The 23796-nt window shown below is 47.8% G+C and overlaps 1 protein-coding gene and 1 pseudogene across 1 annotated transcript in view; both read right to left on the bottom strand.

Annotated features, from left to right (window-relative positions):
* Positions 1-23796, bottom strand: part of CLEC16A (C-type lectin domain family 16, member A) — a 262635-nt gene that overhangs the window by 196811 nt on the left and 42028 nt on the right. Inside the window, exons 8-10 of the mRNA XM_006895232.1 lie at positions 22392-22566; positions 20624-20677; positions 15519-15632 (exon numbers count right to left, since the gene is read on the bottom strand). Of these exons, the coding sequence (XP_006895294.1) occupies positions 15519-15632; positions 20624-20677; positions 22392-22566 (343 nt within the window). The remainder of the gene's footprint in view (positions 1-15518; positions 15633-20623; positions 20678-22391; positions 22567-23796) is intronic.
* Positions 16239-17595, bottom strand: LOC102865848 (annotated as a pseudogene).

The raw sequence follows: 23796 nt of genomic DNA on the forward strand, positions 1-23796 counted from the left end.
TGCAGAGCAGCAGGGAGAGGCTTGCCAGAACTGGAAGGATAGCAGGAGAACCGAGGGGCTTGAGGGGCTTTGTAGAGAACAAAAGGGCTGGCTGACCCAGGTATTAGAAGGAATTCACCAGAAGGTGCGGACAGAACAGGGGTGGGAAGGTCAGCTCAGTGGTCCAGTGGGGCTCTCTGTGGGTTCAGACGCAACATGCCTGGCTAACTGCCCCAGTGGAGCAGACGGGTGACCAGTGAGTGAAATCTGCAGGGAGTCAGTTGCAGAGCTGGACTTACTGGGCAGATCTTCCAACAGCTGCCGATGCATGGTGCTTATGGCCTTGCAAGGGCCTGCTCTGGCACCCTACGGAGACAATACAAAAAGGCTTTTGCACCTACTCAATGGTGTCAGAAAAAAGGGATGAAGTGGCAGTTGCAGAGTGCCCAGGAGCAAGGACATGGCAACAAAGAGCAGATCCTCTAGGAAGAATCTCGATTGAGAAAGAAAGGAGAGAAGGGCGGGTGGCTATAAGGGCAGTAAGGGACAGGGTTAGCCACATGGCTCCGATTAGTGTTAGCACCTGTAGGAGTTGACACAACAATCTTGGAAACAAAGTATAAAAACCCTTCTAGGGTCTCATAGGCCTAGTCCGTTTACCCTGCCTGACCCCGCCTCCTTAGCTCCTAGCAACTATCTACTCTCTGGCCTTCTGGTTTGTTAGTGGATCACACTCAGCCTCTCAAAGAGCTACTCTCAGACCCCTGGCCAGCACCCCCAATCTCTACTCTTGCCGGCCACAGACCCAGTGAGAACAGGATCCATGGGCTGAAGGCTAGGGTAGCTGGAGCTCAGGTGCAGTGTCCCATTCTCCCTGGGTTGAGTCCTGGCTTTGCAGTCTGTGTGACCTAGACAAGTCCCTTCTCTTTGAGCTTCAATTTCCACACCCATCAAATGGGCATTGTACTCACGCCTCCCTCACAGAGTTGTTGTGAAGCATCAAGAGGTAGTCAGTCCGTGCTCTGGTATAACCCAGGTGAGAACCACCATCACTCAGCGAGCAGTTCAAATCTATCCAGCACTGCTCTGAGCACATCTGCTCTGAGCACTTGATGTGCCTCCACTCATTTTATCTGCCAGCAACAAGATGGGAAAGGGAGCAAGCCATAAGGGTGAAGGGTTTGGCCAGGGCCACCTACTGGTGAGAAGGAGTGGCAGGATCTGAGTCCAGGAAGTCTAGCTTTGGTGCCCACGCATAACTTACACTATCTCAAATAATAATTTCCTGCAGGAAGCACCTGCTGAGTTGTCCAACATCAGAGCAGCTTTTAAAGTAGTAACATAGAAACCTAGCCATGTTCATATCATGCTAATAAGACCAAAAGTTCAGACAAGTTTACACAACCCTCCTTAGGTCCCTGTGACCTAACGATGATTATGCCGGATCGGTACCAATGGAATCTACCTGAGGTCCCTCTGGGCTGACAATGACTATGCTAATAACTACCCACAACATGTAATCATTTTACCAATTTTCTTATATACAGAGCACTGTATTAACCAAAAGTCACAGGCGGTCACAGTGGCCCAGGCTTGTGCCAAATTTTAACCAAAGGAGTAGTAACACAAGGCTTTGTAACTGGCTGCAAAGTGAAGCAGAATGGGTAATTGGTATAATGCGACCCTGTTCTCACTCCAGAACGAGGTGATCAGCAAACAACTATCTGACAGTGTAAACTCCAGAGTGATGCATGGGTGTGCTTGCTACATGCCAAGCTGTGAGTAATTTGGGGCTGCTGAACCCAAGCCCAGCCACGCAGCCAGAATGCACAATCGCAAGGAACTGCCAAGTGGAATGGGGAAAAGAAAATCTAGCGTGTGGGGAAACATGAAGAGGTAACAGGCCACTTCCATTAACAAGATCCGTGGACTGGCTGATTATCAGGGAGCATCATGGCAGCAGAGGCATCAATGAGGAAGTGCCCATTTATCTAGAATTGTATCAGGCCCACAGGATGCCTATGTCTCATGCACTCAGCACACTAGCTCTGTGGCAGATAGCAGGTGCTATCAAGATGTGACTGTGATTTATTCTTAGAAAGCAACTTCTGGGGCATCAGTAGGTTTATGGAGACAAGCCTCAGCTCCCTTACCTCCTCCAAACTCGGGCCACCTTCTCTGTGCCCATGATGCACAGCACTCCGCCTTGATCAAATCAGTAATACATGGTATGGGATTAACAGATTACATAAGGTTCAAGAGCACCAAGGGAGCTCTGGTGACCTAGTGGCAAGCAGCTGTGCTGCAATCTTGAAGGCCGTGGTTCGAATCCATCAGAAACTCCACTGGAGAAGAAGTGGCAATCTCCTCCTGTGACAGTTGGATCTGATTCAATGGTACAGAAAAACAACAACAGAAAAAAAAAGACTCAAGAGCACCGAAAATGTCTCTTCCATCAGAAATCTTCTACTACTTCAACCAAGCATAAGCCAGTACTTTCTCAGATGACCTAACTATGAAATATGGATGATATTCAGCCCAGGGTCCCCAACTCCATATTTCAGGGTACACTGGAACTGGCCATCACTGCTGGTGAGGGCCCAAAGGCAGGGCACAGAAACAGCATAACACTTAAGGCTGGATGCTTGCAATCTCTACAGCTGGGTGACAGCTGGTTACCATGTCACCTCCTAGACCCTCGCTTCCTCAGGGCAGAATACGGACTACAAGTAGCACCCTGGTCTCTGCTTGTTATGAACACTGAGTGAGATATTGGCAGAAGTAGGTTGCCTGTGGTACTTATTTTTCAAAATGGCTTTCCTAGTCATCGACTTTGACTTCTACCACATGTTGTTGTTGTTGTTGACTGCCTTCGAGTTGAGCATGACTCACAGCAACCCTGTGAACAAAAGGCTTGAAGCCCCTCTGCAACTACTGACATTTATCTAAGTTCATAGTTTCCAGAGGCATGTTATTTAGGAAGTGGATGCCACTCCTTCTTCCAATCTACCACATGAGTGGAGTGGGTGGCAATTTTACATAGGGTGTGTATAAACTATAACCGTTGTGGGATTGATCACTTTTCCCCATTTCACCAAGTTTAAATGGAGCAAGTTTGGCAGTAAAGTTGGGAATCTCACTACCAGCAAAGAAGAGGAAACAGAGAGGGTAGTTAGTGTGAGTCCTTCGGATCAGATATCCCTGCACCAGTCAAGACTGGAGCCTAAATGAGAGCAGCTGCCACCTCAGAGGACAACCAGAGATTGACATGAGACAGAGTTGACTTGGGACTGCTGTTCCATGGAGCCCATGGTCCTTCACCCAAGCTTACTGCAAGGCTGAAGGAAAATGCCTAATTAGCAGGACTAGGGAACTTCAAACTGTGATGTTAGAACTTTTAAAAGTTGTCTCTTCTACCCATTGGAACAGCCCCTGCTGAGGGCATGGTCTTACAAGTCATCAACAACTGTGGGACAAATATAAGAGAGAGAGAGGGAGGGAGGGAGGGGGAGAGAGAGAGCGCGAGTGAGAGAGAGCGCTTTCTACAATGTAAGGTGCCCTGGTGACTGGGTGGAGAGAGGGTGGAGACTGGGGCATCACTGTTAAGAGACTGTGGCAAGGTGTAATCCTGAATTTATGCTACAGTTAAAGGCTTTGCTTGTCATATGACTGAAGGAAAATATGACTTATAACTGCTCTGAGATAAAGGTTGCTAGAGAATTGTTGAAACCAGAGACTTTTTTGCATTTCTGTTGCTGAACTAAACCCAGACTGTCGCTAACTGATGAACTGTGCCTTGTTAAGTAGTTCTGGTGGCCTAGTAGCAAGAAGGTGCCCTGCAATCCCGAAGAGACACAGTTTGAATCCACCAGCTGCTCTGCAGAAGGATGGGCAATCTCCTCTTGTGAGATTATATACCTATGAAAACCCACTGGAGGGTGAGCTATAGGTCAGTTCTGACTCAACAGTACACAACAACAAATCTGGCTTAGGATTGCTAGACTAAACCTGGACTTGCACTGTGTGATATTCTTTGCCTCCCTTACTCTCCAACCTATCTCCCTAAAGACCCCTTAACTGTGAGTAAAGTCTGTGAGCCGACAACGAACTCAGAACATAGTTCTGCGAACTCTATGTGATTACTGCAACAGGTATCAGGCCCAGTAGTAGAGCAGTACAGTTAGTGATGGAATTAGTAGAAGCGGATGGGGGGGGGGGGGGCATCGCAGAGGCATATCCAACCTTATGCAACTGGTTCAATATTGTTGGATGATAAAGATTGTTTCTCTGTGACTTTAACAGAGATCAGGTGTGACTGTCCCCATGCTGCCTACACTTGATACATTTACCTTCTATAAAAGGAAGCAAGAGTCCCTACTCCTGCTGGCCCAGGCCACCTCCTGCACACTGGCTTCATTTCTGTTCTGGCATCCTCATTTTATTACCATCGCAGGCTTCTGACTTGACATTTTCAAGCCCTGGCCACCCCAGCAACCATCTCTCCCCACCTACTCTCTTCACAGTGCTCACTCCTTATCCTTCAGTTTTCAAATGTCTATGACTGTTCCTCCCTGTCACCTTCCAAAGCTGCCTTCACAGACCACATGTGCCACGTGGGACTCAGGGTCTGTTTTGCCCACTGGAATATCATGATAGGCCTTGTCTGTCTGGTGCACCCTGTATCCCAATGGCCAGCAGAGGCCCTGCCTGGGATGAGTAGGTACCCAATCAGCAATGGTGGGAAGGTGTGAAGAAGGGTGAGCAGGCAAGGTGGATTAGCATATAGTCAGTGCTTACTAGTTAATGTAGCTCCACAAAGGGAAAGACTTGGTCAAATTAAAGAATCATTCAGAACAATGTTATAGAGTGAATAGGAGTGTATAGTGTGGTAATTTTCTTTGTCCACAAAACTTTTGAATCTGACTAGGGGTACCCTGGGGTCAGGTTTGAGTATCTCAGCAAGTAGCCAATTAGTACTCAGGCCCAGGTCCACTTCCTCCAGGGAAGCCCCCAGGGATGACAGTTACATGACTACCACCATTCTTGTTCTCAGTCATGAAATGAGTGACCACCCTTCCCCACCACCACCCCGAACCCCTATGGGTCAGTAATTCTGCTGAAATGCCTGTGGAGGGCAGCTGACCCAGGAACTGCCCCTTAGCCTCTCTGTAGTGAGCAGAACCAGACATCCTGCTTGAAGACCAGTTCTGGTCAAGACTGGACATTCTTGTCTCACTAAAGCTGAATCAGACTGTGCCTCTCACTAAGGGTATAAAATCTAGAGACTTGTTAATTCAAGATAACCAACCTTCACAGTGGACGATGGGAACATAAGGTGAGTTCTACCCCAGTGGAAACACCCAAGTCCTTCCTTGGACCCTCACTCTCTTCCTGGCCTCTCCTCCTCCCATGTTTTCCCTCACCACACGGCTTCACCTTTCTTCCAGCACATCAGGGATGTTCCACCTCAGGGCCTGTGTACTGCTGATCTTCTGCCCCAGCTGTTATTCTGTGGTATTAACAGGGTACACTGTCTCACCTGATATGTCACCTTCCCAATGGGATTAACCCTATTAGGAATGGCATCTACCCATCTCCTTTCTCTGCTTTTCCTGAGAGTATCTCCCTTTCTACTGTGTGTTGTGGTCTCTGGTCGTCCAATCGTTCTTTGTTCCTCTGTGAGAACTCAAGTCCTGGGCCTCAGGGCGTTTTGCTTTCTATCTGGGTGCACCTCACTGAAATGCCGAGAACAGTGCCTGGCACACAGCACGTGCCCAGGAAGTATCTGTTGGATATGTTTCTTCAAGAATAGTACTGTTACATTGATCCAGCTTCAAGGCACTCAGACTCTGGTTAAAAATAATTCAACAAACTCACTCCCTTAAGTGCCTAGGTGGGCCAGTGTGATAATAAAAACTAGCAATGCCTCAGGCAGAGATACGAGAAGTGCTGGGCACCCCTTTTTCCTGCCTCCTACCCTGCATGGTGTTAATTTTTGCTGAAACCTGGAAGAAGTGACGAATGGCCCAGTGCAGGCCTGAAGGGCTCAGTCAGCATGTTTGTGTGATATATCTCCCATCATGGAGCGGTCTCCAGCCCTGGGGCCGCCCCAGTCCGCTCTGTGGCAGGCTGCAGGACAGACTTCTGAAAAGCCAACTAGGCTCTGAGTCAGAGGGCCTTCCTCTCTTACCCACACCACCCACTGTGCCCGCTGTTCATCTCTGCTGACTCTTCCAAGGAGGTCGTTAGGGCCCCTGGTCTTTTCTGGCCAAGTTGACCTGCTGCCACCACCCCTGGCACATGTTCCAATGGATCCTGGCCACCTTGGCTGGGGGCTGTTCCCTCCTGGAGTGACAGCCCACTCACATCAGCTGGCTAATTCCAACTTGTGCTCTGGAAGAAAGAGGGGTGGAAATTGTTTCCAGTCAGTTTCTCCTCTACAGTGCCCTCCCTCACATCTGGAACATGTCTGCACTGTGAATTTTCTTTGATTCCATCAATTTTTCTTCTGAGCAAGCTAGAGCATTGAATACCTCTGCAGGTGGTAACAGGGCCCTGAAGCTCCCGTTCCATGGAGGTAATCACTCCATGGCGGATAGACCACGGTGGCATGCACAGAGGAAAATGCACATCTGAGAGCTATTCTGTGGCAATACTGGCCACCACACCAAGTAAGGGCCTTGATTTACAAATCTATTTCTTTCTTTCTGTTTTTGTAACTAGCCTTCTCTCAAAAGCCTATTCCCATTTCTTCAGGAAGGTGATCTGGGGCTCTTGGGAAGCAGCAGCACTGACTAACAGGGTCTCCTAAGGTCAGGGTCATTGAAGGACAATGGCAAACTCTAACCTCCACTGGAAGGTGACACTGCCTGATGCACTTGGTGCGTGGGAAAGAGCCTTGGCTCATGCGGGATGAAAGCCCAGGCTGAAAAGTCAACCCTGTAGCAGCAGTAGGAGACCTGGGGCCAGAGATGAATGCTGTGGGTTTGCAGGCACATAAGCCAGGAGAAGGAGACCCCGATACCATGGCCGGGGGCAGGATGCTGCTCTGCAGAGGGTCCAGCTACTTGGAATGACACATGGCATGCAAAAAAGGATGGATGACAGTTTATGGGTGTGCTTACTCTCCTGGGGATCCTGGTGGCACAGGAAATTAAGCGCGGGACTGCTGACCAAAAAGTTAGTGGTATAAATCTACCAACTTCTCCTTGAGAGAAAGATGTCTGCATCTGTAAAGAGCTGCAATCTTAGAAACCCTAAGGAGAAATGTCCAGTGGGTCCCCTGAAATGGAATTGACTTGACAGCAGTGGTGCTTCTTTCTCTTTGGCTCTCCAGAGAATCACCCAGAGACCAGCCCAACGGGCTAAGTTAAAGTATGGAGTCAGAAGGTCAATGTTCTCATTATGGGACAAGTGAGGCTTCCTGCCCCAGAATCCTGTCACCTTCATTATCAATTCACAGCCAGCCAACCACATAAACACACATTAACTGTTTGAACATGTCAAAAGCATCTGCACTTCCCAGAGATGAAAGCCGGGGCCAGCTGAGTCAGGGGATACAGAATACACACAGAGGTTCCGAAGTGACTGCCAATAAATGACAGGGTTTACTAGCAGAGCTGCTGCTGTTGTTGCTGCTGCTCTCCTCAGTCCCGTTAGGCCTGCTGGAGTCCCACATGCCAGCAAAAGAGGTTATGCACTTGGCTACTAACTGAAAGGTTGGCAGTTCAAACCCATCCTTAAAGTATTGCAGAAGAAAGAGCTGGTAATCTTATGAAAGGTCACAGCCTTTGAAAACCCTCTGGACATCGTTCTGGTCTGGTCTAAGCAGACTTGTCAGCAATGGGAATGACCCCATCACAGGCAGGAGGAGTGACCCTTCTGGCCTCAGCATCAATCCTGCCCTGAGGGCAGCTCTGTGTGCTTCCATGGGAGTCGGCTTGCCCGCCTCAGAAGGCAGGTCCCAAAGAGGGAAGGCTCCAGTCACACAGGAGCCAGGATGTGATCCCCAGAGTCTGGCCAGAGCCCATCATTCCCCACACCTGTGTCACTGGTAAGACGTGGAACAGCACTAACAAGAATTCCCTCAGTCTTCCTTCCCTCAAATCCTGCCTCTGAGCCAAAGAGAAGGTGGCACCCAGGGAGCCATGCTTGAAACTCTATCTGTTCTGAGAACCATAAAGAAAATCTGAAGAGATCTTCTGACCCCGCTATGCATTCCTCTTTCAGTGGTACCTTCCTGCAAGTCTCCTCTGTGACCAAGGCTGAGATGGGTCTACTGAGCAGTGACAGTCAAGATACAAGTCCCATCCTCCTGGGTCAAGATGCACCTGGGAGGATAAGGATGGCATCTTTCTTGGGCACAGAGCAGCACCCGGTCTCCTAGTACAAGCACACCACAGACATCTGCTAAAGGAACGGTGAAAGAATCAACAGGTGAGGAGAAAATGAAAATAAAAAAGGATCTACAGGTAATGATGCGAATCTCACAGTCTAATCTACACATACATTCTGCAAAAATAATGAGATGTTCGCAGTTTCAGAATTAGTTTCTTCTTACTCTATTTCCCCAGACAAGAAACACTATCTGTTCTGCATTAGAATTACAGCAGGAATTATCCCTTAGCAGGAACCATATGATTTTAATGCACAGCGAATCTCAATTAGACATTTATCTGAGCATGCTGATGTGTTTTAAATTTAACCCTAAATTACAGTCCTTTCAAATGACTGTGCTCTCCCCTCGGCTTCTCTCTCTTCAATTTTGGTTTGGTTTTGTGAAAGGTCTGCTGGTAAAAATGAAGCAATACCAGTAACTTATCTACAAATTACGGGAAGGAGAAAGTAGGTTAAAAAAGACCAAGAAACTTAAAACAAGTCTGATCAAACCACATCCGAGTTAGACAGGAAACAATAGGAGACTGTTCTCGCTCACAGGGAAGGAAGAAGGTAGGTCTTACGGTGCTATTGTCAAACAAGTCACATACAGGAGTCACCTTGCACTCTTCCCGAATCTCAATTGTGGTCACCAGAAGACAATAAGCTTCTATTTTGGACCCGGGTACCTGGAAGTTAGAAGCTGGTACTTTCACCTGCTTGGCCATTTCTTCCCTCATGGCATTTTCCATTTCAGTATTTACCACAATGAATGGTCCCCATGCTCCCTCCCCATACAGGACTCAATAAAAGTGGGTATGTGAAGTGGCGGGGACAACACGGTGCTGCTGTCGGGCACCATTCAGCTGAGTCGGACTCACAGTGATGCCATGGGATGGAACTGAACTACCCTGTAAGGTTTTCTACATTGAAATCTACACAGAAGCAGATTGCCAAGTCTTTCTCCCATGGAGCCACTATATGGATTTGAATTGTCAATCTTTTTATTAGCAATTGAGCACTCAACAAGTACAAGACCTGGGCCCCTTCAGATGCCACTATAACCTTTTACAGTTTGCATTTATAAAACTGTGGCCCCAGGGTATCAATGTCAAGAATCTGACTGTGATGCTGTACTGGAGTTCAGGGAGATGCTAGGTGCTGCCATGGGGGGGAACCGGGAGGAAAGGGCACAAGATCTCCTTGCACTGCTTCTAACACCTACGTGCAATTCTACGACAATCTCAGTAAACCATTCAATGGGGAAAATGCAAATCCCTGAGCCTTAATGATATCTGGGTTTAATTCTTGCGACACCAACCTCAGCATGAAAATGTGTGTGCTGTAGGAAAATGTTCTGTAGTGTTCACAGAGGCTTGCTTGAGCTCTTGCAAAATCATACCACAAAACAAGGTCCAAAGGGGCCTAATTTCATCACAGATCATTACTAATGTAAATGTACTATAAGGAGCCCTGGTGGGGCAAAAAGTTCAACACTAGGCTGCTAACTGAAAGGGAGGCTGTTTGAACCTACCTACCCAGCAGCTCGGTGGAAAAAGACCTGTGATGTGATTCTGTGAAGACTGTTGTTGTTGTTGGAACTGAAATCAACTTATAGCTGACCCTCCAGTTGGATTTCAGAGGTTGTAAATCACATTGGAGGAAGTCTATCTTTCCCCTGCAGATCAGCTGGTAGATTCAAACCATTTGCCTTTGCGCTGGCAATACAATTCCTTACACTCAGCTACCAGAGCTCCCTTCTATGAAGAATTTACCCAAGACAATTCTATGGGGCGATTTGACTCAGGTACATGGTGCTGCTATGTGACAGCAGCTAACAGCCCTTAGTAAAGGGCTGGAGACGGAGTGGATTTAATGGCACACACATGGCCTGGCTGAAGGAGGCTGCTTCTGCAAAGTTACCTGCAGAATCCTGTGCAGAATTTGGTAGAAGATGCGAACTTCCCATCATATAAGACAATGTGGGGATCTGAGAGTATGTATTAACTTTGTTTTAAATGTTGACACCTAACAAACTTTGTTTTTATGCACCATGAGGACCAAACAGAGCAGATCTGAGAGTCAGATTACAATCTGTCGGGCTCTAGTCTCGGTACTTTAACCCTTTGGGGAGCACATTATTTTCTGTATTGGTTATTTTGTTGTTTTTTGTAATGGAAGGCATGCTGAAATCAAGAGAAAACATGGAGAGACATCTATGTCTCAAGAACACTCTGGTGATAGGATTGGCAGGATGAGGCTAGTGTCTTCCGATTCAGGTGTTCCCAAGCAGGTAGTGGCATATATTACACTGGAATAGCAGCAACCCAGGAAACCATCTGGAGGGGATGAAAATGTTGGGGTGATAAATGACCATATATCATATATATACAGAAAGATGAGCAAAGAGCTGGAGTGAGAAAATCAAAAGGGTCGAACTCACTCAGCATTTCTTAAGCTGAAGGAATTGAAAAACAAATTCAAGCCACCAATGGCAAAACTTAAAGATGCTTTGGTGGAAAAGTATCTGCAAAAGACTCAAGCAAGACCCACACCTCAATCCATACACAAAAACCAACTCAAGGTGGATCATGGACCTAGGACTAAAACCAAGGACTATAAACGTCATTACAGAAAACATAGGAACAACACTAGAAGTCCTAATCCACAACATAAACAGTCTTCCAAGTATCCTGAAAACAACCAGGAGAAAATAAAGTAGATGAATGGGATCTTCTATGACTCAAATCCCTATGCACATCCAAAAACCTCTCCAACAGGGTAAAAAGGGAAGCCACAGACTGGGAAAAAGTATTCGGTAATAACATATCAGATAAGGGACTTGGATCCAGAATTTATGAAATACTTGAGCACCACAACAAAATAAAGGTAAATAATCCAATAGAAAAATGGGCACAGGATATGAACAGGCACTTCACCGAAGATGACATTCTATCTAGCAAACAAATACATGAAGAAATGTTCAAAATCCCTAGCTCTAAGAGAGATGCAAATTAAAACAACTATGAGATATCATCTCACCCCAGTCAAAATAGTAAAATTTAACAGAACAGCAAGCAACAAATGCTGGCGAGGTTGTGGAGAAACTGGAACCCTTATTCACTGTTGGTGGGAGTGTAAAATGGTGCAACCCCAGTGGAAAGCGGTATGGCGCTTTCTCAAAAAGTTGCAAATAGAGATACCATTTGACCCAGCAATTCCACTACTGGGAATATACCCCAAAGAGACCATAACTGACATCCAAGCAGATATATGCACACCCATGTTTACTGCAGCTTTGTTCACAATAGCAAGGAGTTGGAAACAACCTAAGTGCCCATCAACAAACAAATGGCTAGAGAAGCTGTGGTATATTCGCACAATGGAAGACTATGCTGCATTGAAAAACAAGGAACTCATGCAGTATTATTCAAAATGGTTGACTCTGGAAAACATTATGCTGAGTGAAATATCCCAGTCACAAAAGGACAAATATCACATGCAAGCAAGATTTTGCTGTAAATTATCCAAAAACTGCTGGAACAGCACATCATTAGAGAACTGCCTGAAGTGCAGGCTGGGTTTAGTAGAGGCTGTGGTACTAGGGGTATTATAGCTAATGTTAGATGGATCTTGGCAGAAAGCAGAGAGAACCAGAGGAATGTCTATCTGTACTTCATTGACTATGCAAAGGCTTTATTTATACTGTGTGGATCACAACAAGCTATGGCTGACTCTGAGAAGAATGGGAATCCCAGAACATTTGATTGTGTTTATGTGAAATCTATACTTGAACCAAGAGGCAGTCGTCAGAACAGAAGGAGAAACTGTATGGTTCAAAATTGGGAAGGATGTCCTCCAGGAATGTATTCTGTCTTCATACCTTTTCAATCTGTATGCAGAACAGATCATCTGGGAGGCTAGGCTGTAAAAGGAGGAATGTGGCATCAGGATTGGTGGAAGATTCATCAACAGCCTGTGTTATGGGGATGACACAACTCTGCTTGCTGAAACTGAGGACCTGAAGCACTTGCTGCAGAAGATCAAGGACTACAGCCTTCAATATGGATTGAAGCGCAACATCAAGAAAATGAAGATTCTCCGAACTGGACAAATTGGCAACATCATTATGGATGGTGAAGAGATTGAGATTGTTATAGTTTTCGTTTGCTTGGCTCCACAATCAACACTCTTGGTACCAGCAGCCAGGAAATCAAGAGAAGAATTGCATTGGGAAAGTTAGCTGTCAGGGACCTCTCCAGAGTACTAAAGAGCAACGACGTCATGTTGGAGACTAAGGTGCTTCTGATCCAGGCCATCGTCCTAGTAATTGCATGCTATGCATCAGAGAGCTGGACAATGACTAGAGATGATAGAAAGAGAATTGATGCCTTTGAGCTGTGGTGCTGGAGAAGAGTATTGAATATGCCATGGCCTGCTAAGAGAACAAACAGATTTGCCCTTGAGAGGGTGAAACTGGGCTCCTCCTTGGAGGCAAGGATTCTGAAGCTTCATCTGACATACTTAGGGCATAATGCAAGGAGGGATCAGTCCTTGGAGAGAGACATCATGTTTGGGAGGGTAGAAGGACAGCACAAGAGAAGACCCTCGATGAGATGGATTCAGTAATTGGGGTAATAGGAGTATGTGTGTTGGAGACAGTGAGATTAGCACAGGATAAAGCAAGGTTTAGGGCTCTTGTACATAGGATTGCTATGAGTCGCAAGGGACTCAACAGCACATAACAACAACACAACAACAAAAATTATATATATACAAATATCTATATGTCATGTTGTGGTGGTGATGTACCGTAGAGTCGGAACCGACACATAGCTGACTCTCAAGTGGGCTTTCAGAGGCACTTGATCGCATGGGAGAGATTGCCCACCTTTCTCCCACGGACTGGCTGGTGGCTTCAAACCACATGCCTTTGGGATTGCAATGCAGCTTCTTGCCACTAGGCCACCAGAGCTCCCTTATATGTCATGAAGTGACCTTCACCTGAGTAGGGCTTACTCTCCACCTTCTAGCTAGATGAAGCAGCATGCTGAGAGCAACCAGTAGGCAGGATGTTTGGTGAGGGTCACTGAGTGGCCTTGGGGATTCCACTGAGTAGACATTCCATCCCTTGCATTTACTCAACATAAGCTAATTTAAGGCTGGTAAGAAATCTCTCCAGCTACGCAAACACTGAATCAACTCTCCATTTTCCAGGTCGAACTCTTGTCATAAAAAGGAACACCTAGAGAAGTCTTTCCTTCGTCAACACTTGCCTGTGACCCTTGGTCACCCCTAGCTTAAATCCTCTCATTAAACACTGCCCCACCCTTTCCCTGCGTTTCTTGTCAGCATCTATCTCTCCTACTAGACTGGGAAGTTCCATTGAAACAGAGACTTTTTATACAGTAGATGCCCAGAATCAGCACAATGCCTGGCCCAAACAGCTCAGGAAACATTTGTTGAATGAATCAATAAAGGAATAAACCAGACGAGGGCCATTAAAAAGGCTCCATTCAATTCAGCTGAACCAGTGCCACCAACACCAAGGACAGAAAGTTTCTGGGAATCTTTTCAGTGACTCTAATGCTCCCTTGAATAGCAAACCGGACAGGCCAAACCATTATATGCTGAAAAACCAGAAGGGCAGAAGCCCTTCTGTACTCCCAGCAACTGAAGATTCTCAGGCAGCAGTATCAGATTCTACTCACTTCAGGTATGGCAGGAAAGTCACCTGCACCAGGTGAGCCCGGCCCTTTCTCCTGCCGGATGCTGCCAGAGCACCTGACTGCAGAGACGGAGCACCCCTAAAACGGTGTTTGTGTAAACATAATATGCTCATCTCAAATACACATGTGGAGCCCAGACAATGTCTGACAGAGAAGATGCCTGCCCTAAGGAATTCTGAGGGATTAAGATCTTGGACAAGAGAAAATCAGGCTGCAGGTACAGAAAGGATCCAGATGCAGAGGTAGCAGCACAGGGAGCCAGTCAGCGGTCGGGTGGCCTGTATTTGCAGACACTACACCCTGTGTGTGGGATGGCAATGACAGGAGGGGAAACGAAAAGACACGTAGGGTCAGGCTGGGCCGTCCGCAGAGAAGCAGCGCTACTGCTCCTCAGGCGCTTTCCTGTAGCAAAGTACAGCCAGTAGGCTCCTACAGACCACAGTGATGCTCTGTGTAGATCACAGTTTGAGAACTGAAAAGTAAGGACATTCTATATTAAAGTGCAGACTGCCATCATCTCTGGCAACATGAGAAGGCCTGGCAATACTGCATCTATATTCCTACAGAGCAAGCACAGCTGGTGAAACAGCTCACTGAAGAAATAGCTAAGCTCTGCTAGCTTAGTGGTAAGGAACTGCATTGCCACCCCAAGGCATGAGGTTCAAATCTACCAGCTGCTCCACAGGAGAAAGATGTGTAATCTCCTCCCCTGTGATCTACTGCCTCTGAAAATCCATTGGTGGGTCAGCTATGTGTCAGTTTCAACTCTAGAGTACTTGACAACAACAATGTGTCACAGTCCCCACCGTTCCCTACTGTCTCACACAGTCCTGCTTCATTCCTAAATGCTCTTTGCTTAGCCCCTGTGGCTATCTGTACCTTGTTTATATCGTTGTGTGACATCAAGTTGGAACCAACCTACAGCTGGCCCTCCAGAGGCGTTTCAGAGGCAGTGAAATGCACGAGAGGTGACTGTCCATCCTTCAGTGGAACAGCTAGTGGATTCGAACCATGTGCCCTCAGGATTGCAGTGCAGTTTCTTACGACGAAGCTACCACAGCTCCCTAGGGAACTTTTACATAATACTTTCTCACATACTCTCTCATTCTGTCCCAGTATCAGTGTTTCTGGAATATGCAACCTGAAGCCCAGAGAGATACAGCTCATATTCATTAACATATAATCAATCACGTCTGTTACTAGTGCCCAATCCCAGACATTGCTGGGGGGAAATTTCATGACAAATAAAAAGCCCAATAGAGTCGATTCCCCCTCCTGACAGCACCACATGTGTCACAGAACTGTACTCCGTCCGGTTTTCAGTGGCTGGGCTGCTGAGGGACTGTCACTCTCCGTGAGCAGAATGACAGTTTCTAATTCTATAGTCAGCCTTCTTATCAAGGTCAAAAGACAATCCCAAAGCTACTGACTTACAGAATTTCTCGGAATGTCCTGCTCAGGCTTAGCGTGCATCTCAGATGGATCGCCATTCAGAATGACCTCAGCTAATGAGTTTACCAGGGCTGCATGATGGATAATTAGGAAGACCTGAGGAAAAGAGGAAACAGAGCTTGCATTACAAGTGTGCAGTTCCTCAACCTCCCCTTTTCTCGCTCTGAAACAACAGAGGTGGGTTGTAGATGTCAGCAATAAGCTGATCACTGTGATCCAGACCACACGTAGAAGAAAGAGTTGCATCTTTCCCTTTCTGAAGTTTGTCCCTCACTCAGACTGTTGCTTGTCTGGCTGGCTGCCCGGCACAGGAAGGAAACACTTTAAAGCACGACCACCACTCAAGGCTGAGTGAGCCCAAATTCTGCTGAAATGGAGTCGCGCGGGAAAGGAAGAGACACACCAGCAGCCGTCTTCCTTTACACCGGCATTTCTGTGTCAAATTCGATTATGAGAAGTAGAAAGCAGCATCCTAAACTGTAGTTACACAGGAACAGGAAGTCAGGGACAAGGCAAAGGTTAGGTGACATGGACGCCATTCCTGGAATGGACTCCTGACTTCCTGGAGGGTTTCAGTACCCCAGGTCTCACAGCAGCCGTGAGAGTTGTGCAAACAGTGGGAGAAAAACCTGCACACAACAAAGACAGCCCCATCACACCAGGACACAACCAGAAGGCCCTGAGCTGTCTGCGACGGCCCTACTACTCCAGCCCCACGACCTGAGAGCCACAGCATTAGGAATCAAGGTATTGAAACAGGCCAGAAAAGTGGGCGGAGACTCGCCTGTGATTTTGTTTTAAGAACGTAAAAGTTATAAAACAGATACCACACAGGGTACCTGGGAACACAGACCTCCTGGGCGGGATCACGCTCGCCTGTGAAGGGCTCTCGGTGCACCAGAGGACATTCAGCAGCAGGACTCTTGGCCTTCGTCCACTAGATGCCAGTAACAATCCCGCCCCCAAGCTGTCAACCAAAACCATCTTTAGGCATTGCCAATGTCCCCTGGGAGGTGAAACTTCCCCTGGCTGAGGACCACTGGCACACAGCATCTTTGGAAGGACACAGAAACCTGTAATTGTTGCTGTCACTGGGATAAAGCTTAGCAGACTGACCACGAGTAGAAAGGAAATGTGATTTTCACCTGTTTGAACCTTCAGCTTTAAAATTATTTTCTTTATTAATATATATACATTTGAATTTTTTTAAATTGTAACAGAATTGATTGATTTTCTTTGCATGTATGTAGTCTGGCTTCTGAAGGCCCCATCTGAGCTTTTCTGGCCTTGCTTCTGGGCTGCTGCTATAGCTTTTAAGATCCTTTTTTGCTTCTTCAGCTTCTGAGCCTCCTGGAAAACCCAAGCGCACAGTGACTTCTTGGCCACCCAGCGGCGGTGGGCCTTTCGGTAGCACAGAGCGGGGAAGGTGCACTCAATCCCCAGCTCCTTGCACGTCTTCTCAAAGACATCATAGTTGGTCCTATGGAAGAATTTGAGCTTTTTCTGTCCTTGGTCGATGCTCATGAGCAGAGAACGCTTGTGGGCTTTGTCCTTTCGATGTTTCTTCATGTGTTCTTCATAATTGCGCATCTTGACAGTCAAGACAACAATTCAAACTTCCAGGGATCTGGTGTCCTCAGCGTTTGCCACAATCTTGTTCATCAACTGCTCCTGCTTGACTTTTAGCTTCTCCTTCAGGTTAGCCATTTCCAAAGACAAGAGCATCATCAACCTTGTCAATTCCAGGGATGTTCTGGTAGTCTTTGAGCATCATGGAAGGGGGCAGGTCATCATCTTGGATGGGCTGGACTGTGGCTTGTTTCTGGCTGGCAAATCCACAGGCAGCCTGGAGGACGAGACCTCGAGGTTGCAGACCCTACTGGTTTGAGGAAAGCCTGGTTTTCCCTCTCTCTGGCACCCTAAAGACTAGGGCCTGGGTTACTGCTTGGGTCTGAACCCTGCAAGCAGCCCACAGCCTGGTGACTTCTGACCCCTCCTGGGACTGCGTCCAGGCAGCTGTCCCCTTTTAGTATGGACTGGAGTACATGGGAGCCGCCATGTTTTCTCAGGCACAACCAGTGGATTTTTTTTAAGACAGAAATTAGTTGCCTCTATGGAGTGGGAGGACCACCAATTCCAGGCCATGGTCTTTGCAATTACTTGCTATGTATCAGAGAGCTGGCCAATGTCTAAGGATGACAGAAGAATAGATGCCTTCAAGTTGCGATTCTAGAGAAGAGTCTTGAACATACCATGGACTGCCAAGAAAACAAATAGGTCTGTCTTGAAGAGAGTGAAACCAAATTTCTCCTCTCCAAGGATTTTGAAGCTCTGTCTCACATACTTCAGGCATGTGGCTAGGAGAGACCTGTCCTTGGAGAAAGACATCATGTTTGGAAGGGTCGAGGGACAGTGCAGGAGAGGAAGATCTCGGATGAGATGCACTGATACAGTGATGGGCTATTGGGGCAGGGGGGTGTTGGAATCCGTGAGACTGGCTCAGGACAGGGCTGGGCTCAGAGCTGCTATACATACGGTCATTATGGGTTGCAGGTGATTTGAGGGCACATAACAACAACAAGGAACGGGACAAAGAGATCTGATAGCCTGGTATCAAGAAGCTGCGCTGCAATCCTGAAGGCACACAGTTCAAGTCCACCAGCTGCTCCATGGGAGAAGGATGGTCAATCTCCTCCCGTGCAATCAACCACCTCTAAAAACCCGCTGGAGGGTCAGCTATGGGTCGGTTCCCAGTCAATGGTACACAACAACAATAACATGGAGTGGGAGAGAGCAGCTCTGGTGGCTTAGTGGTAAGGAGTTGCGTTGCCAACTCTTAAAGCAAGCAGTTCAAGTTCATCAGCTGCTTCATGAAACAAAGATGGGTATTCTCATAAGATTTACAGCTATGGGTCTTTTCCAATTTAACTGTATACAATGAAAAGGAACAGGGCGCTGAGGGGCAGGCTGAGAAGGAGACTCGTCTTCGTCATTTTGCACAGTTTGGATAGGGTGAACACAAGCTCAAAACCCAAAGACAGGTCAGATGAAGCACAAAGGTACACACAGAATAGGCAAATGTGGCACTGATCTTAAAAACAGCACATCTGGTTTTGAAACCCCAGGGATGCTGTCAGAGGATCCCACAGTGACCGCTGTGCAGAGGTACTCCGGTGCTAGCCCTGTGAGGAGCTGGAGGGGGTTTTTCTCACCTTCAGGGGGTCAGGATTATCTACACACTTCTCCCGACCGCAAAACAAAACCCCCAGTCACCAAGTCTATTCATTTTACAAATGTCCACTCTGCACCTTGAAAGATCGTTACTTTCACTGATCAATAATCCATTTTTTAGGTTCAGTCCATAGCATTCAGTGAGGATCTACTATGGACACACAGGGCGCAGTCACTCAAGGACCCTCACTGGCTGTGCTCAGGGTCTCGGAGCAGAGAACAGTGATGGAAGGACGTGGCAACCGCCTGGTCCGTGGGTATGTGTTCAGCCCATACTGCCCCACCCCGACCCCGTTCTTTGTGGCTGTGACAGTCCAGTCTCAGCAGCACCACACTGTCTGTCCCACTAAACAAATGCTGCTAACGGGAATTTTATTGGTTTGGTAACTCAGCTTGTAAACACAATTTGCACGACTATTTTATAGTGATGGGAGAAGCTCACAGGGGTTTTAAAGACAAGAGATTTATACTCAGTTTTGGTTTTTATACTTTAGGCACTACTGTATAAAATGGAACGCAAATACTGGGGGAAAATGAGTGCAGATTCTGCGGACCACCGAGAGGGGCTCCGTTACATGTGCAGAGCATCGGCTTAAAAGTGTTCATTTTCAGGGAGACACAGATACCATTAGCTAGATGTCTGAGTCCTGGTCTTCCAGGAAGGATATACAGGGGAGAAGGCTTCTCAGAGAGAGGCCTGGCCCCTCTTTCCTTGAATGCCACTGAGTGGGGCTGGCAGTGTGCTCCTGCGGCAACTTGTGCTCCTGGCAAGACTCAGAGGCTGAAAGGGTCCAGACGCTGTTTCCCCGGGATTCCTGTGACTGAGAAGCTGAGTGTCCAGCCCAGCCAGACCCCCAGGATCCCAAGCAGGCAATGCTAGTGGATTCGTGAGGAGGAGCAGACAGCGGCCAGGAAGAGCTGGGATTTGTGCTGAGCCTGGGCGCACAGAGGAGCATTCAGACAGGGCCGGGGCAGGGCGCAACCCTCAGCAAACAGCTCCCTGAGCGAGACCTGGGATGTGAGCAGTGAGAAGGCCACACTGGGTCGTGGTCAGCTTACCCGGCGGGAGGAGCCCCAGCAAGCTCTCTATTCTCATGCCAACCAGAGATAGCCCCGTCCTGGACTCCAAAGGGCCCGGGGACCAAATTAGAGGGGCCAACTCTGATCATAGTACATCAATACCTGTGCCACTGCGGGAGGAGGAACCACTCAAACCTTTGACTACTTGACAGTCTAACGAGATGGCTCAGGCGTCTGGACAGCTCGTAATAAAAATATTTTTACAGTTATGTAACTGGGTCACCATGGAGTTTTTCCCTTCTTGTAAATATTGCATAATTACGAGAAGGAAGCACGCTTGTTTAAGTGGGGGAGGCAGACAAATTGGCTCAAGACACAGATCTGGGAGACGAGGCTGTGGGCAGCAGAACCATGACAGAAACCTTAAAACACAGCTCCCTGAGAGCAAGGTCCTGAAGAGAGGCTGTGTGTGACTGCTCCACACACGCAGGGTCCTGTGGTTTGGCGCTGATTGCAAAATGCCATGACTAAGACTCACGCAGCCCCCACCCCAAGGTGCTCGGCTGGCGCACTCCCTCACGGCTCTGGAAACCTCCGCCCCACCAGGAAACGAACCGCATGAGTGCCAGGTTAGATGTCTTTTCCATTCATTTCTCTTTACACTTCCACCTACTATGATGAAGAGTACATAAACCACCTCTACTCAACGTCTGGAGCGCAGAACAACTCTGTTTATTGTTCTTTTCTTTCAAGCTGGTGGATACAGGGAGAGAGGACGGGGTAACGTGGCCTGACAGTATCCTAGGGATTCTCCATATGTGATGAGAATAACATACCTGGGAGAGAAGATAGAGAGAAACCGGCAGGCTGATTTTCGGGCGTTCTCCTCCCTAGGGAAGGTTGGGGAGAAAGAGAGTCAGACTAGACTGAATAAGTGCTGTAAAATACATGAAGCCAAAAGCAGTGCACGAATAAGGGGCTCCCTGGCCCCCAACTTTCTCCAGGATCCTGGGTTTATCCTTTCCTTGATGCAAAGTCCATCTGTAAACTCAACCCCCACAATCCTGTGCAACAGCACTGCTTTTCCACTGGAGGAAGCTCCCATCATTGTGGCTGTTACGGGCAGCTAAGTCAGAACTGACTCACAGCTGACCCTCCAGTGGGTTTTCAGAGGCGATAAACTGCATGGGAAGAGAATGTCTACCTTTCTCCCGAGAAGCAGCTGGTAGAGTCAAACCTCCTCCCTTTGGGTTGGCAGTACAACTCCTCACCCATCAGAGCTCCTTTCTCTTCTTAGTGATTGCAGACTGGCTGCTCTTTGTATTACCAAGAATGTGGGGGTGCCCAGCTAGGGGCAGAGGGATTGTGGAGAGGGGTGGGGGACAGAAGGGCTGTTCTTTGGAAGGTTTCAAAACATCTGGCCTCATTTGTACCAAGTTTCAGGATACCCAATGTCACCCTATATCTGCAAGAGATCTTTAGCAATGGTGCCGTGGACTCAGAGAGGTTATTTGCCTTTTCCAAGGTCACACAGCAAAGGGAAGGTTCACCCTGAGAACTCCCAATTCCTCTCGTTTTGTCAATGGCTCCCAGAGTGGCCTCTGGTAGATCTGATTAGGGCTACAGTTTTCTTTTCTTTATATACTTATTTTTAGTAAGAATCTCTGTGTTCCGTTCCCCAAAAGAAAACTACCCCATCTTGGGTTGTAGATGTGAGGCCACAGGCCTACAGAGGAAGTACTGGTCTGCGAACCTCAGCTTCTTATTTTGGCCCCATGGACACAGTGGACAGGAGGGCTCCCCTCCTGGAAGCGGCATTTCTCAAAGCGGGCAATGGAGCACCACCAGCTCAGAATCTCCTGGCTCGCAGGTAAAATATGAGCTTCCTAGTCTCAGCCCGGACCCCCAAGGGTAAGGTAGACCCTAAGCTCTGCACAGCACCCTCAAAGGACCCAAGGCTGGCTGATGGGAGGACAACCACAGGCTGAGTCTGCTCCTCAGTGCAGAGCCATCCCTTCCACCCCTCTGAGCAAGTCGGCTTGCCGTCTGGATCTTCTCCAAGTCCGTGAGCTCTGGCAACGCTCAGGAGAAGTTACCGGGGATGGAAACACCTCAAGGGAAGGATGCACAGAAACCAAAACCCTAAATTTGCAGAGGTTTCTTGTTTCCTTCTGCTGTCACTAATCACGCTCTCGCATTCACTTTTAGTCTCTCCCTCTCTCACGCGCACACACTCTATCATAGGCAATCTCTTACCCACGCTTTCACACACACACACACACACACACACACACACACTCTCTCACTCACACAGACTCTCACACACTCACACAGACTCTCACACACTCACACATCCTCATGCACACATGCACTCTCACATCCACTGTCATACACACACACACACTCACTCTCTCTTTCTCTCTCTCCTGTTTCACTGACATTGGAAATAAGAGGAAAGGAAATTCAGTGTTCTTGGAAAGGACTATCTGGACCTTGGCCAAGGTGTTTTTTACCAGGGCAGGTTTTCTGGCCCAGCCTTTGCTCCTCCCTATTGATGACCCCATGTCAACATGAGGGCAGGCCCAGCGTTCCCTGCACACCCACCTTGTCCTGATTCTCCAGGGAGTACACGTAGAGGGGCAGAAAGAGCCTGTTGAGCAGGTGATCTGTGAGCACGTCGTTGAGAAACTCGCAGTTGATGATGAGGATGTCATTGAGATAGTGCAGGTGGTCCAGGTGCTCAGCCACCAGGTCACTTAGCTTCTCCCGGTTCCGGTGCCTGCCGAAAGAAACGACCTCAGCCCGAAGCCAACGCCCAGGGCGCGCACGTTCAAAATCAACAGCCTGGGACTCAGGTCACTCAGGGAACCTGGTCGTTCAACCATCTGATATTCTAGCCCATCTCAAGACACCATCCTGGCCTCCACTGGTAGGCAGCAAAGTGAAAATGGGCAAGTCCACTGTGGTTTGTTTCAGGGGACTCTTGGGGACCCTCACCCTAGAGAGGCCTCAGTGCAACTCATCCCGCCCGTGACCCCCTCTTGCTACCAGAGCCCAAAACAAATGGGATAAACAAAGCACAAAAGCAAAGAGAAGACTCTCTGCGAGCTACTTCACAAGAACAGCCACTTAGTTAATGTGGCAAATCCTGTCTCCCAAGATAAGCAATGGTAATGGAGCAATAAATCCTCGATAATTAAAATGCTCCAGAGGCGTTCTGAAGAAAAAGCAGGTCTCAGTGGCCGCATCCTCTCCACTGGCCTTGACCACACACAGGGCAAGCCCAGGCCCCTCCTATTCCCGGCCCGGAGACCTCTGTTTCTCTTGCAGCCGAGCAACGGCACACTATGTAGGCTTCTCCGGTGGAAGCATCTCACATCCTAAAAGAGTGACCACTAGTCACACCTGCAATAGCCCCAACGTCAGAACTCTAGCAAAGGTGAGAGTTCCTATCATTACTACTTCTCTAAAGTAATATTTGTGCTGAAAAAATGGAAAACTAAAGACTAAAAAGCAAAGAGAAGGGTAAGTCCTTGAATCCTGCCACTAACAGAGAGCTGGCTCATAGAGACCCTGAAGGTTTCCACAGCTGTTTATCTTCATGGGAGTTGAGTGCCCATCTTCCTTCTGTGTGTGGAGCAGCTGGTAGGATGGAACTTCCAACCTTTAGGTTGGCATCCTAGCACTAAACACACTACACCACCAGGAAATGGACTTGATAGCATTAATAAAAACAGCCACTAAGAACATCACGCACTCAGAATCCTACAGTTCATACGCATGTATTTCTATTCCTTTCCTTTACCAAAAATTCAAATCTGCCCCTGTCCAGTTGACTTGTGATTCATAATGACCCTAAAGGCCAGAACTGCCAACAGCATTTCCAAGACTACACTCATCACGGGAGCAGCCAACTATACCTCCCTCCTACAGCTGGTGAGCTGGAGCTGCCTACCCTTCAGTTAGCGCCAAGCTCTAACCACTGTACCACCCGGGATTCTTGCCTTTC

Source organism: Elephantulus edwardii, unplaced genomic scaffold, assembly GCF_000299155.1.
Source record: "Elephantulus edwardii isolate Elephantulus edwardi_28Jun2011 unplaced genomic scaffold, EleEdw1.0 scaffold00162, whole genome shotgun sequence".
In the NCBI taxonomy this organism is placed as follows: Eukaryota; Metazoa; Chordata; class Mammalia; order Macroscelidea; family Macroscelididae; genus Elephantulus; species Elephantulus edwardii.